At 42.6% G+C, this 13101-nt stretch overlaps 2 protein-coding genes across 2 annotated transcripts in view; one reads left to right on the top strand and one right to left on the bottom strand.

The window, feature by feature from the left end:
- The first annotated feature begins 6693 nt into the window (after positions 1-6693).
- LOC103460731 (RING finger protein 225) lies at positions 6694-9646 on the top strand. The gene is made up of 2 exons (XM_017303453.1): positions 6694-7251; positions 9294-9646. The coding sequence occupies exons 1-2, from the start codon at positions 6836-6838 to the stop codon at positions 9550-9552; spliced, it is 675 nt and encodes a 224-aa protein (XP_017158942.1). The 5' UTR covers positions 6694-6835; the 3' UTR covers positions 9553-9646.
- Positions 9647-12036: 2390 nt separating this feature from the next.
- Positions 12037-13101, bottom strand: part of LOC103460729 (uncharacterized protein C9orf117 homolog) — a 4219-nt gene continuing 3154 nt past the window's right edge. Inside the window, exons 7-10 of the mRNA XM_008403012.2 lie at positions 12948-13098; positions 12713-12873; positions 12487-12624; positions 12037-12207 (exon numbers count right to left, since the gene is read on the bottom strand). Coding sequence (XP_008401234.2) covers positions 12144-12207; positions 12487-12624; positions 12713-12873; positions 12948-13098 — 514 coding nt within the window. The 3' untranslated portion in view covers positions 12037-12143. The remainder of the gene's footprint in view (positions 12208-12486; positions 12625-12712; positions 12874-12947; positions 13099-13101) is intronic.

The raw sequence follows: 13101 nt of genomic DNA, 5'->3' as shown, positions 1-13101 counted from the left end.
GCTCGTGCTTGCCTCCCCTTACCCTGGTCTTCAATAAAGAATTTTCTGATTTTTACATCTTGTCTGACTGAAATTTCGGGTCCTCAGTTCTGATCATTACAGCATGACCAAAGTAATGTCTGTAGTAATATACTCAGTTTTTTTAAGTATATAAAAGAAATTGCAACAAAATGTGGAAAATCTGAATCTTCATATTTTTCAGTTTAAAGCATCTCAGAATGTTTTTTAAACAACCTGCGATAAAATATATTTAGAAATTCAAGTCAGAGTTTGGGAGCGGCTAACAGCTCAGGTCAAGTAAACTTTTTAACTTTCATTTTGAAAACATTGTAATTGTTATAAACCTTTTGCTCCAAAAAGTGATTTATGTTTACTTCATCTTAACTTAGAATCTCACATTTCTGAGACTTATTTCATGATGCTTTTATTTCTCAAAATAAGATAAGGAACAAAATAACCCAAATTTAATCCTTAAAAAGCTGTTTGACCGCAAAGCATACAACTAACCAATCTCTGCTAGAAAGCATGTTAGTTATTTTACAAAGTTATAATTAAATTTACTTACCTTACATGTGAGTTATTTGCTGTATCTTTTTTTCTGCCTCTTCTTGAATTAATGTCTCTGCTCTGAAATGAAATCTTGATTCAACTATTGGGAGGGCAAGAAGGAAGTGGCGCTTCTTGTGTTAATGTTTAACTTCCTGAATGACAATAGTACAAGAATAATTTCAAACGTCTGCACTTTCTGGAGAAACTATCCAGTGCATTAGTCCACATTTCACCACCAAAGGTTTATTCATAAGAAGCATGAGAATAGCTGAGCTTTTCTGAACATTTGTTGTCAGTTTTGACCTCCCACTGCAATCTATCACTGAATGGAGCAAAACTGCAGTAAATTCATAATGTTAATTTAATGCTGCATCAGTGAACCAGCAGACACTGGCAGGACAGTAGGTTTTTAAAGTTTGATTTGGTTTGGTTTGCCATAATGATCAGCGGATCAGTGCCTAAACAGAATCCTTTTGGCTCACTTTTTAATGCCTTTGCAAATTTTAAAGGTGTATTAAAGGCATGCAAAACAAGTGAAATCTCTGGTTCAATATAATTTTGCAAAAAAGTATTCTCCTGCTGCTCATGTGAGAATGAATTTGAAACTACACCAAGCAAAAACAATCTGGGACTTGCTTAAAGGAGATCAAATGATCAGTTTATCTCACAAGGAAACAGCAGTAAAACTGCAGGTCAAAAGTCGGATTTATTGGAGTGTAAAGGTTGGATCATTTCTGTGGAGATGTTTAGTTATCAGTACTTTAATAATTACTGCTGTAACATATAAAGAACTTAATTCTTCTACACCATGTCCAGTCATTGTTCATGTGTTTGTGTTTTGTCATAGTCTTTATGTATTCTGTTCATTCCTCTGTTGAGCTTCTTGTGTTCTCTAAAGTTTGTTTAAATTCCTTTAAAGCTGCAGTATATAACTTTGTAACAAAACTTTATTTTTTTTGCTAAAACTGTTGTCTAGTTGTGACATAGAAATATTAATAAATATAGGTATCAGGAAAGGTTATTGTATTTTTATAAATTGATTTTATGAGGTTACAGTCAGGTTTACCTACCTTAAATGTGAATCTGTTGCTGAATCACTTTGGATGTTTATTGAGTCTCTCTGCACTGAAATGAAATCCTTTTGTTTATTGGGGGGGCGGGATGAATGTCAAGCTGAGTTAATGTTTCATTACACTTGAGGTCAAAATAATAATAATTGTTCATACTTGTATTTATTCCAAAAGAACAGAGACCACATCTCCTCAGAGATTTATTGTTGGAATTTATTGATGTTTAGAATTGGTCATGATGGCTTCTATCTTTCTCAAACACATGTAGAAACACCAGGTGGAGAAACAAAATCAGTTAAAAGGATTTATTGAAAAAATAAAAAATAAAAATAATCAGAATGGTTGGTCCAAGGGATGACGGCAACAGGGCTTGGGTTCACTGGAGCGGAAGAGAAGTGGAGGTGAGTTTGATGACGATGGGTATTTAGAAATGTGGAAACAAAGGAACGTTCTTACTTGGAGTAGGTGGAGATCTGAGCCAGGGAGAATAACTGTGGTTACCAGGGTGGAGATTACGGTGGAGGTTATGCTGCTAGACCGACGGAGGGACAGCGTGGGAGAGCGGACAGGTAAGTTCTAGTGATGGTCCGGCAACACCGACGCGCCGGCGCATGCATCAAGCCCATAGACTAGCGGTTCTCAACGTGGGCGGTACCGCCCCCCAGGGGGCGTTCAGAGGACAGCAGGGGGCGCTGCCGGACATTTTTACAAAAGGGGGGCGCTGGATGCCTTTGGGGGGCGTTTGGTTGAAGATAAACTTTACACCTTAAATGCACAACAATGCCAGTTTAGACTTTGAGTAACTTGTTAAAACTGTATTGTGTAACATTAAATCATGCTTGGCTGCAACTGTATCGATGGCAGCTCTTCTTCTATTCAGTGTTTGTAGCTTCATGGYGCAGCAGCTCCGCTCCGCATCAGTTCAGCGTTACACCGGCTGATGACGCTGCTATGATTCACTTTGTCTGGTATTTATGTAGCTGCATATGTTCTGGCAGTTCTGTGATCATGTCAAAGCAGCAATTTATATTAAAAATTGTTTTATTTCCGTTTGAAAGCTGCCCGCTTCCATGGAAGAACAACAGAAAATCGCTCTTATAAACATGTAATTACTAAAATCACAATACCCTGACTTTTTATCCCTCTGAAAAATGAAGCTATTTAAATAAAGAAATCCATCCATGGGTGATACCACAATAGAGAGAGTTCATTTTATAGCGTTAACACGGAGCTGTAAGTGGTCCGGTATGAAACGGGGTGATAGAACAACACAGCACTTTTACATTTCAATAATCAGAATTCAGAAATTGTTTCCGTTGTTTTAAAAGGTTTATGTCAGTCTGCCTTTTCCCCATCAATATGTTTCCCGACCGCCCTGCACCTTAGGGAGTTAAAAAAAACAAAAAACGCTGCCACATTGCACAAAACTCTGAAACAGGAGAAACGGGACATAAAACGGAGCGACGAACTAGATGTGAATTATGGCATAAAAACAGAGAATCCGACGCTAAACAGTGAAAAAATCAACACATGATGTGAAACACATGATGATTAGGCGGCGCAGCAGGTGATGAGTGAAGATTACTGATGGTCAATAAACGATAAAATAAATGTAGCAACAGGAAAGAAACTAAAGTGGACATAGCAATAAACCAAGAGAGGATAAAACTAATCAAAGGAAACTAAATGGAAATGAATGAAGAACAAAATGCAAGAATAAACTAAGAAACTAAAGTAAATACAGAGGAATAAACTGGTATGGCAAGACCTTTAGAGCAATAATTAATACAGAGACTGTATGGCAAGAAATAACAGACACTATTTCCAGCTAAAAGGTCAAATAATATTGTTGAAATGCCATGGGCAGGAGCGCAACTACACATTATTCAGGTGGATGCGAAAACATAAATCCATACTCCCCAACCCCCCTCCGCCTGACGCCGATACATTTAGGGCAAAACTGGCTACATTTACCCCATTATGTGGAGCTTAAAGCGCGCTGAAGTGTACGGGAAAACATAATCGGTGCATCGATTCAAAACATCTACAATAATGATAGTAACATTAATAATAAAATAATTGTCAGTGCAAAGTAGCTGGAACCATTTTCTGCTCAGGGCCCCAGAAACCTTTTGTTCGTCTCTGTGTTACTTTGGTTTCTTTCTGGTCCAAAGATTCATTTTTAGGATCAACTGTTACCCCGCAGACCCGTCCAGGTGACCCCGCCTCTCGCCCGGGAACAGCTGGAGACGGGCATCAGACCCCCTCCTGACCGCAGTGGGACAAAGGATGGAAAGGATGGACAGATTTTATCCGCATCTAAAGAGCAGAAGCATTTGCGTTAATTACGCAGCCTGAGCAACAATCAGCGTCACTTCCCTCAGGTGCGTCAGTCTTCAAACTCCAGAGAAACTTTGCAGATTGTTGATCTGAAAACCTGCTGAGTTTCACTGACAGGAACCAGAATCTGAGTTCTGGACCGGATCCACCGAACCTGCAGGTCGGGATGAAATAAAGGTAAAAACAGAACCAGAACTGAGGCGGCAGAGAGTCACCGCTAATCACCGCTGATTGTTTGCATGAGCAAAAATAACTGATAGATTTAACAAGTTAAATTCAGCGGTGAGCTGATGGAGCCACGGATTATTTTACATGAAAATGTCCCCAAATATAGAAGAAAAGCCGCTTTTATTCATCCGTTTATGAGCCTTTCTGTGCCTCTTGAGTTTTCTCCATATTTACTCGGTAAACTGTTTAGAAGTGCGAAGCACCAATAATTATAAAACAGAAGAAAAATTACAGAGATGAAATCAGATCAGATTCACCTGGACCTTCAGCAGCTTTCAGGAAATCAAAATTTCTGAACAGTGAAGAGAATCTGGATCTTCTAGAGGATTAAATTCTGTGAACATAAATTTAAAAATGTCATTAATCTGCCGTCAGGGCAGCGCATGTTCAGTTCACATAAATTAACGTAGTTAACTTCTAACTTTTTTTAACTTTTAGGTTTTTATTTGCTTATTTTGTTAGATTTTATGTTAAACTTCTGAGAAAAGACAGTAAAAATACAACAATGCATCAAAATGGGACGAGATATTTTAAAATCAGTAAAATAATTTTATATTGTTCTAAAATTAGTCAAATTTAATAAGCTAAATTGATCATTAAAGTTCTGTTTAGATGTTTTTGCCATTTTTGCCAAGAGGCAAACATATCCAACTGTCCTGTAAATCAAGAAGCATTTTCAGTTTAATAAATTAAAGATTTATTTTAAGTTTTACTTTCAGTTTATCATCTGAAGTCAGATCCATGTTGTTGTGTTTGGATCAGCAGGTGATTCCTGCTGTGTTTCCACCAACAGGTCGAGTCTTTTGCATCTTATTTCCCTTTGTAAATAATACGGACGATGCAAATTTCTGCTCCCGCTACATCAGGACCAGTTCAGTTGGTTCTGTGGGTCTCAGAACAGAATCCAGTTTTAGAGAAGCGTATGCAAACCCATGGAAATGTTGAGCAGGTTACAGAGCTGCTGTGTCAGAGAGGAGCCGTCCGTCTGTCCGCCAGGCTGCAGGTAGGAACGTAGGAACGCTGACTGCACAGGAGACGACCTGGAGTTTAATTTAATATCTGGTTTTATGTTGGTTTTAAAGGAACTTCTGACCAACTTTATTAAGGTTTGAGTTTGTTTCAGATCTTTTCTAGAGTCGATATTCTGACTTTCATTACAGGAAGAGCGAAGTTCAGTGATCAGCATTCATGATGTTTACATTGAAATGTTGCCTTCAGGTTCCTGGGAGTTAAAGGACAATTCAGTCAAATGTGTTTTATGCAGATGGAATAGTTTCAGTATTTTTCTAAATATTTTACATTTTAAAAAATCTCCTTACAGACTCAGATTCCAGCAGGTTCAGGTCGACTGTTTGTGATTTTATTTTTCCACAGGTTCATGATCTGATTAGTTTAAAGTATTTAGTTTGTTTGTTTCCTCTCAGTCTGAGTCCTTCAGCTGATCTTTTACATAGTTTTAACCATTTTTAGATGTTCAGGGTGAAATATGTTTGGTGTTTATTGGTTTTAGGCTGAAGAAACTGGCCTGTTTCCATGACGACCAGCAAGAAGGGTTAGTTTGGGTTCTGAGTTCTGCTTGGAGGAATCTGGTCGTGTTCAGATCCGTCTCATAGTTACAGTCAGACTGTAAAGTTACTGCAACATATTCAGAGATGCAGAATGTGTTTCTGTTGTCATGGTGATTTAAGACGACAAACCTGAAACTCTTAAGATAAATGTCAAAGTCTGGTCAGTGAGCTGCGGAACGAGAGTTTAGCTGCAGGTTAGCCGTTGCTATTGACTGGTTCACTGACGATCTTTGATTTGGAGTAAAAAATTACTTTATATGATCGACTAAAATCCAGGAAATGAGCTGCTTACATGCAGCAACTGTTATGTTGTGTCTGAAATGATTTATAACAGCTCAGATTTTATCCTGGAGCTGGAAGATAAAACAACAGATGAAGAAATTAACTGTTTAGATTTTAGTAGATCAACGGCCGGAGGAATCCAGGAAACCACTTACTGAAAAACTTTTATTAAAATAAAACGTTTTTTAATAACTCTAGCTTTTTTGCTATTTGTTTGTAGATAATGAATAAGAACTGTCAATTTGGGAACAATTTCTCATATTTTTATAATTGCGAAATATTTAATGTGTCTCTGTTTTTCTCCCTCACAGCTGTGAGGAAGTCATGATGGAGTGAAGACTGAAGTCAGAACCAAACACTGCAGCTCCCGGTTCTCCAGTAGCCCCCCGTTCTCCGGCCGCTCCCGGTTCTCCAGCCGCTCCCGGTTCTCCGGCAGCTCCCGGTTCTCCAGCCGCTCCCGGTTCTCCAGCAGCTCCCGGTTCTCCGGCCGCTCCTTGTTCTCCAGCAGCTACCCGTTCTCCGGCCGCTACTTGTTCTCCAGCAGCTCCCCGTTCTCCGGCCGCTCCGGGTTCTCCTGAAGCTCCGCCTCCATCCAGCGCCTCGGCTTCCTCTCGCTTCGGTCATGAATCCGTACGGAGACGATGTGTCTGAGTTTTCCGGCGGTCCGGTTCCGTACTCGGCCTCCAACCCCAGTTACTCCATGGATCCATTGGTTCCTCCGTTCATCCAGACGGGTCGCAGCGCTCTGCCCCCCCCTGCTCCCCAACGCCNGCCCTCCCAGGCCCCGCCCCCAGCTCCATGCTGCCGCTGCCGGCCTTCAGCCCCACCAGTAACCCCTACGCCCCTGCCAGCCTCCAGCAGCCCCAGCTGTCCACCCCGGACCTCCAGCCGCCCCAGACCGACTGCTCTGACGAGTCGGATCCGGACTTGGAGTGCGCCATCTGCTTCAGCCAGTTCAACAACGTCTTCCGCTGCCCCAAGATGCTGAACTGTAAACACACCTTCTGCCTGGAGTGTCTGGCGCGTATGAACGTCAAGTCTGCGGAGCCCAGCGCCATCCTGTGCCCGCTGTGCCGCGGCCTGACCCCGCTGCCCCCCCTCGGCCTGCCCAAGCTGGCCACCGACTCGGACGTCCTGTCCTACCTGCCGGCCGCCATGCAGAGGGTCTACAGCATCCGCTTCATCCGCAACAAGGGGAAGCTGCAGGTCAAAAGGTCAGCCTCACCTGGAGTCGCGGTTTTAGGTTTTTCTGTCTAAAACAGAACAGAGGTCGGGTCACTGTGTTACCGTGGCAACAGTCACTCAGCAGATCTTCATCTGGGTTCAAATTAAACAAAATTTATGTTAAAAGTTTGTGCAGCAAAAACGTTCATTAGTGCTGCTCATTTAAAGATAAATGTTTCCAAAGGTCATCAAAGGTCAGCCAGCCAAACCACATTTACACAATCAAGCATGTGATGCTGCAAAGATTTTAGCTGCACAAACACAATTTATACAAACTGTCCATTGTGGGGAGGGGCAGGATGAGAGATGGTCACCTCTTTTATTTATTTTAAAAATATAAAAAATTTTGCTGCACAAATGTAACAGATGATTGATTATTTCATTAGATTTTAATACAGGGGTCTTGACCTTTGACCTCTGGAAACTTAATATCTTTAAAATGACAGCAGCACCAACAAAAATGTTGCTGCACAAAATATTGACACAAATTTTGTTTAATTTGAAGAAGGTGGTGAGGAAACGTCACTCAGGTCAGTTTGATCTTTTTGTTCTGTGAGAATTTTTATGCTACTAATGAAAATCCAACACGACTGTTCAGACTGCAGTCGCTTTGAAAAGCATTAAACATGATTTAGTTCCAGGAAGTAGCGACAGACTGGTGACCTGTCCAGGTGACCCCGCCTCTCGCCCGGAACGTTAGCTGGAGAGGAACCAGCACCTCCCGACCCACTGAGGGACAAGGGTGAAAGAGGATGGATGGATGGATGGATGGATGGATGGATGGATGGATGGATGGATGGATGGATGGATAGTTCCAGGAAGTATCAAAAATCAGAGTTTTCGGGGTTAAAGATCTGAGTTGGATCGTTCTGTCTGCTGAGTGAATCTGAAGCTGAGCTGCAGTTTTTGCTCCATTAAACTGAAAATCCTGCAGAAGTTCAACCTGCTGAATGAGATTGACCTTTGACCTGTTGAAAGAGTTTTTACTTCCTGACAGAGTTCTGAGATAAATGTAAATTATTTAATCTCTGAGATAAAATCTAACATTATCTGAACAAAAACACCAAAACTGAGCTGCAAACTCAATGATCTGTTTATTAATGAGGGAACTGACTGCAGCAGGTCAAAGGTCAGCTTTACTGGAATGTTTTTGTGTTGCTGAATCATTTTATTGGAGCTGGTTGGTTATTAAAACCTGGCTCAGATACAGTGGTGTAGATTAGCAAGCAGCTAAACGCCGCAAACTGACTGAAAGTAATCAGAGATGAACAACAGAAAAACAAACTGTAGAATTTATCCAACATGCAGGTTTTAGTCTGTTTCTCTGATGATCCTCCCTCTGTGTTTTAATGTCAAGGTCATTTTAAGGTCAGTGACAAACTGATCAATAAGTCTGAGATCTGGACGGAGTAATAAATCTGAAAACGGCCATAAATAAACATGTGCAATCAAACACCATATTAATCATTAATATAAAAGATAAACATCACAAACCGTCTGCTTGAGGAGCAAAGTTTGATCCGACAATGTAACAAAACCTGGAGGCTTTAAAACTGTCATCAGGTAAAAATAACTTTTAAAGGAAATGGATTTTTTAGAATAAATAATAATATGCTACATATTTACATTTTCAGTTTTAATTTAATGTAACTAGAGAAACCCAGAGGATATGATTAAATGTGTCTTAAGCTGTTTGGCAGAGAGTTGATCAGTTTCCCTCACAGAGAGGCTTCATGGCCTAGTCCAAGTCTTTAACTCCAGAGCTGGGCCCTGCTATGAGGAAACCGGTTCTGGTCCATATTTGGTTGGTTTCTGTTGCTCCAGAAGCTTCATGTTGGAACCAGCCTGGATGTTTCTGTGTGAAGAAATGAACCAAAAACAACCAATCAGAGCCAAGAGGAGGGGCTTAGTGCTGTCAATCACTTCATGTACTCGCTGCTAAATGTGCTAATGGAGGACAAACGGCTCTGTTTATCTGTGCCCTTGTCTCCAGTTTGGTTCTGACTGATCCGGGTCTGTTTCCTGTCTGCAGGTCGTCTGACGGGCCGGGCCGGTCGGGTCGGCCGGGCCGCCGGTCCATGACCTCTCTGAGGTCGATGAACCGGAGTCTGGACGTGGGGCTTCCCAGCTCGTCCTCTGATGGGGGGGCGGGGGGCGGCGTGGGCAACACCCTGTTCCGCCTGACGGGCCGACCCGTCTGCCGGGCCTTCCTCCTCACCGCCGTGGTGATGATGATGGTCATCCTCACCGTAATCGTCATCATCCTCCTCACCAGCAACAAGATCAAATGACATCACTTCCTGTCTGCTGGGAGAAGAAAACTGAAATATAAATATTTTTATTTTAACTCCTGGAGTCTGAGCTGAGCGGGACGCAGCGGGACGCAGCGGGACGCAGCGGACCTTCATCTTCCTCATCTGGGTCACGGAGAACTAATGGAGGAGGATGATGATGATGATGATGATGAAGATGAGCAGAAGCTGCGTCACGTGGAAACGTTTTAAAGGAAGAGCTGCAGCTCTGAAGCTGATCACTTCCTGTTCTTTAAGTTAAAGGGGTCGGGGGGATCCTGGGTCATAACCCGGTTCATCAGAACCGGGTCGGAGTCGGTCCAGTTTCCTTCCAGGTGAATCTAAAGGTACCAAACATTAAACTCACTGATCCGTTTCCACTTTATCACTTCAGGATCAGATCAGGTTTCACTTTCACCTCTTGGCTGTTCTGCTGACTCAGGTGGTTCTGGTACTGGTTCTGTTACCAGTTCTGTCCTGGCCCTGGTTCTGGTTCTGGTTCTGGTACTGGTACTGGTACAGGTTCTGTTTCTGTTTCTGTTTCTAAATATAACCCGTTTCCTCCTGATCCAGTTGCAGATTTTCCCTTTTAATCAAATCTTGTTGTCAGAATCATGCAAACGATCCGGCGCCGGTGGTTCTGCTGCTTCGTTCAGACAGAGGGCTACACAGAACCAGCAGGCGGTTCCGGTCCTGTCCGACCCGGTCTGGTGGTTCCTCTCAGTGGCAGAAATTTGCCTGCATGTTGAGAAGCGTCAAAGTTTCCACAGCAGCTCTGAGTTTTATTTCCATCAACATTCAGCAGAGGAAACGGGTCGGTTCTGGGTTCGGTTCTGAGGGAAAGTTTGGACCTGGACGGGTCGGGTCTTTACATGAACCCAGAGTTTGGACTCTGGGTGGTACCTCTGGTCCACCCAGTTTGATCCGAACCTGAAATGGACCCAACAGAACCGGAGCTGGAACCTTTTCAGATGAACTGCTTTGAATATGAAATCTGAGCTGAAATCGGAAACGGTTCTGAAACGTGATCCGAACAGACCGGTTCTGTCCGGTCCGGTTTTATGTCCTGTTTAACTGTGCAATGAATTCTAATAATAATGTTTTATATGTTTATAACCTTTTACAGCAGCACGGTCACTTTGTTTTACCACATTTAAATAAAGTTTATAATGAATCCAACAGTTTCTGGTTTTCACCGGATGAAACTTTAACTTCTGTAAAAACATTTTAAATCCTGGATCAGATCTTTTTCTGTTTTTGTTCCTACATGTTTTGTTTGTCAACATTATAAACTTTTCATGACTGAAATGATCAGATGTTCAACAGAAACATCAGATAAATGACTCCACTCTCCATCATTCTTTAGTTTTTACTGGTTTGCTGCTCGGTCTAGTCAAAGCATGACTGGTTTGGTTAACTGGTCTCTAAATGTCCTGATGAGTTTTCTGTCCTCCTGTCAGCCTTTGACCCCTGGGTGACCTCTGACCTCTGCTGACCCTGGATGAAGAGAAACGGCTCTAAACTGAGAGCTGGGTCATAAAATGTCATTTCATTTTATTTTTCCAGATGAATTTATTGAGTTTTAAGTTTCATCATTTCCTTCCTTTGGTCTAAGAATGAATTTAGTTCAACAGCTGAAGTGAAATAACTTCATGGATTCTGTTCATCCACAGAAATCAGCTTATAAAACACTTTAAGGGGAGATTTAATTTACTACTGAAGATAAATGATGTTTTAATTCATATCCAGACGTTTATAAAACTCCATCCTGTTCCAGCCCTCAGTGGTTTTCAGGAGCTTCAGCTTTACATGTTTCTCTGAACCGAAACGCCTGAATGAAATGAAATGAATGAATTTTATCTCTTCATCATCTAATCCTGCTGCAGCCTGGAGGTCAATATTTCATTAAACTCAGGAGAAAATCCTGAAACCTGAAGGACCAGAACCGTTTCAGATGGTTTATCCACTGGAGCTCGGAAAATGGTTTTAGTCTCATGGTTTGAATTTAACATTATTGTTCACTAGGTGGCGTACGAGAATAGGATGGACTGAGGGAGAGAAGAAGAAGAGATAAGATGGAGGAAAGGAATATCTGACGTTACTGTACTGCTGAGTGAGTTCTGAATAAACGCTGTGAAGAGTTCTGTCTACTTCAGCTTCTACCTCATCCTGGCTTCCAAACATAACAATTATGATTATAAATTAAAACATTTAGAGATATTTGTGTTTTATTTGAACAACACAGCTTAATTCATACAGCTGTTTACATTAAATCCAGTTTAATCCCAGATGTCACACATGCATCAGGTTCAGTTTATTATTGAAACATTAATAATTTTTCCTCCTGACTGAGTCTGAAGCAACAGAGAAGTTTAAGGAAACCTTCATCCTGAGCTGCAGCTTCTTCTGGTTTACAGACAAACGGCTTCAGGGGAGTTTAAGGAAGTGTCTCCCCCTGGTGGTGGAAATAAGCAGAACATTTAGTCTCTTTAAACTACTGGTTTTTATTCAACTTTGATAGTTTGAGGTAAACAGAAGAAAATCTCCAGTTGAATCAAAATGAGGTCCTGAGCTGCAGCAGCTCCATCAGTTCATCCCATCCACTCATGCAGCGCCGTCTGAAACAGACTCTTCTGGATGGGAGGCAGCTTCACTCTGCAACAGACGGGAAGCGGGTCAGAACCGCCTGACAGACAGAGGAGCTTTACTCTGCTACAACTGAAAATAACCACGTTTTCATCCAGCCTCTGAATGCATCAAACTGAAACTGATTTTGTTGAATTTTAGGATTAAGATTTTCATCTGCTGCAGTTTGTGACTTTCTGTTGTAACAGTTTTTCAGGTTGAGTAAAACAATCATCCTAAAGTTAATAATCTTAACAGAAACTCTGAGTTTCTGTTTCCTGATGAGATCCATCTGGTCTCCATAGCAACCTGTTTCTGGGCGTCAGGGTGCGTTGGGACGAAGCGGTTCTGGGCGTCCATGTTGGTCCAGGAACCAGGTAGAGGTCTCCTGGTCTGAGTTTGGCCATGAGGAAGAGCGCGTCCTCCTCCTCCTCCTCCTCGTCTCTGCTGCAGGACAGACAGGAAGACGGACGTGATTCTGAGTTCTGATCCGGTTCCCGGTCCAGTTCTGATCCCTGCAGGCGGGTCCAGGTACCTGGCCGGTTCGGGCTCAGAGCCCTCAGCTCTCGGCGGTCCAGCGGTCTGGTCAGAGGACCCGGTGAGGTCGGCCGTCTCTGCGTCCTGCAGCTCCCTGGTGACCATCTGCTGCAGCAGGTGCTGCAGCCTCGGCTGAGCGCCGGGGATTTTCTCAGAGTCCTGCAGAGGAACCAGAACCTTCACCTCACCGTTCGGGTCGCACCATGGATCCTGATCCGATCAGACAGCGTTACCATGGCGATGGCTGTGAGGACGGACACGGCTGTCTTCAGGTCTCCCTCCAGGTCCCTCCGTCTGCTGCGCTCCCTCTGCAGACGCTCCAGCAGCAGAACAACGGCCAACGCTTTCTGACGGCATTCCTCTGACCCCGAGGCCAGGCAGGACCTG

This window comes from Poecilia reticulata, unplaced genomic scaffold, assembly GCF_000633615.1.
Source record: "Poecilia reticulata strain Guanapo unplaced genomic scaffold, Guppy_female_1.0+MT scaffold_279, whole genome shotgun sequence".
In the NCBI taxonomy this organism is placed as follows: Eukaryota; Metazoa; Chordata; class Actinopteri; order Cyprinodontiformes; family Poeciliidae; genus Poecilia; species Poecilia reticulata.
Note: the sequence above shows the minus strand (reverse complement) of the source record. Positions and strands in the feature narration are given on the sequence as shown.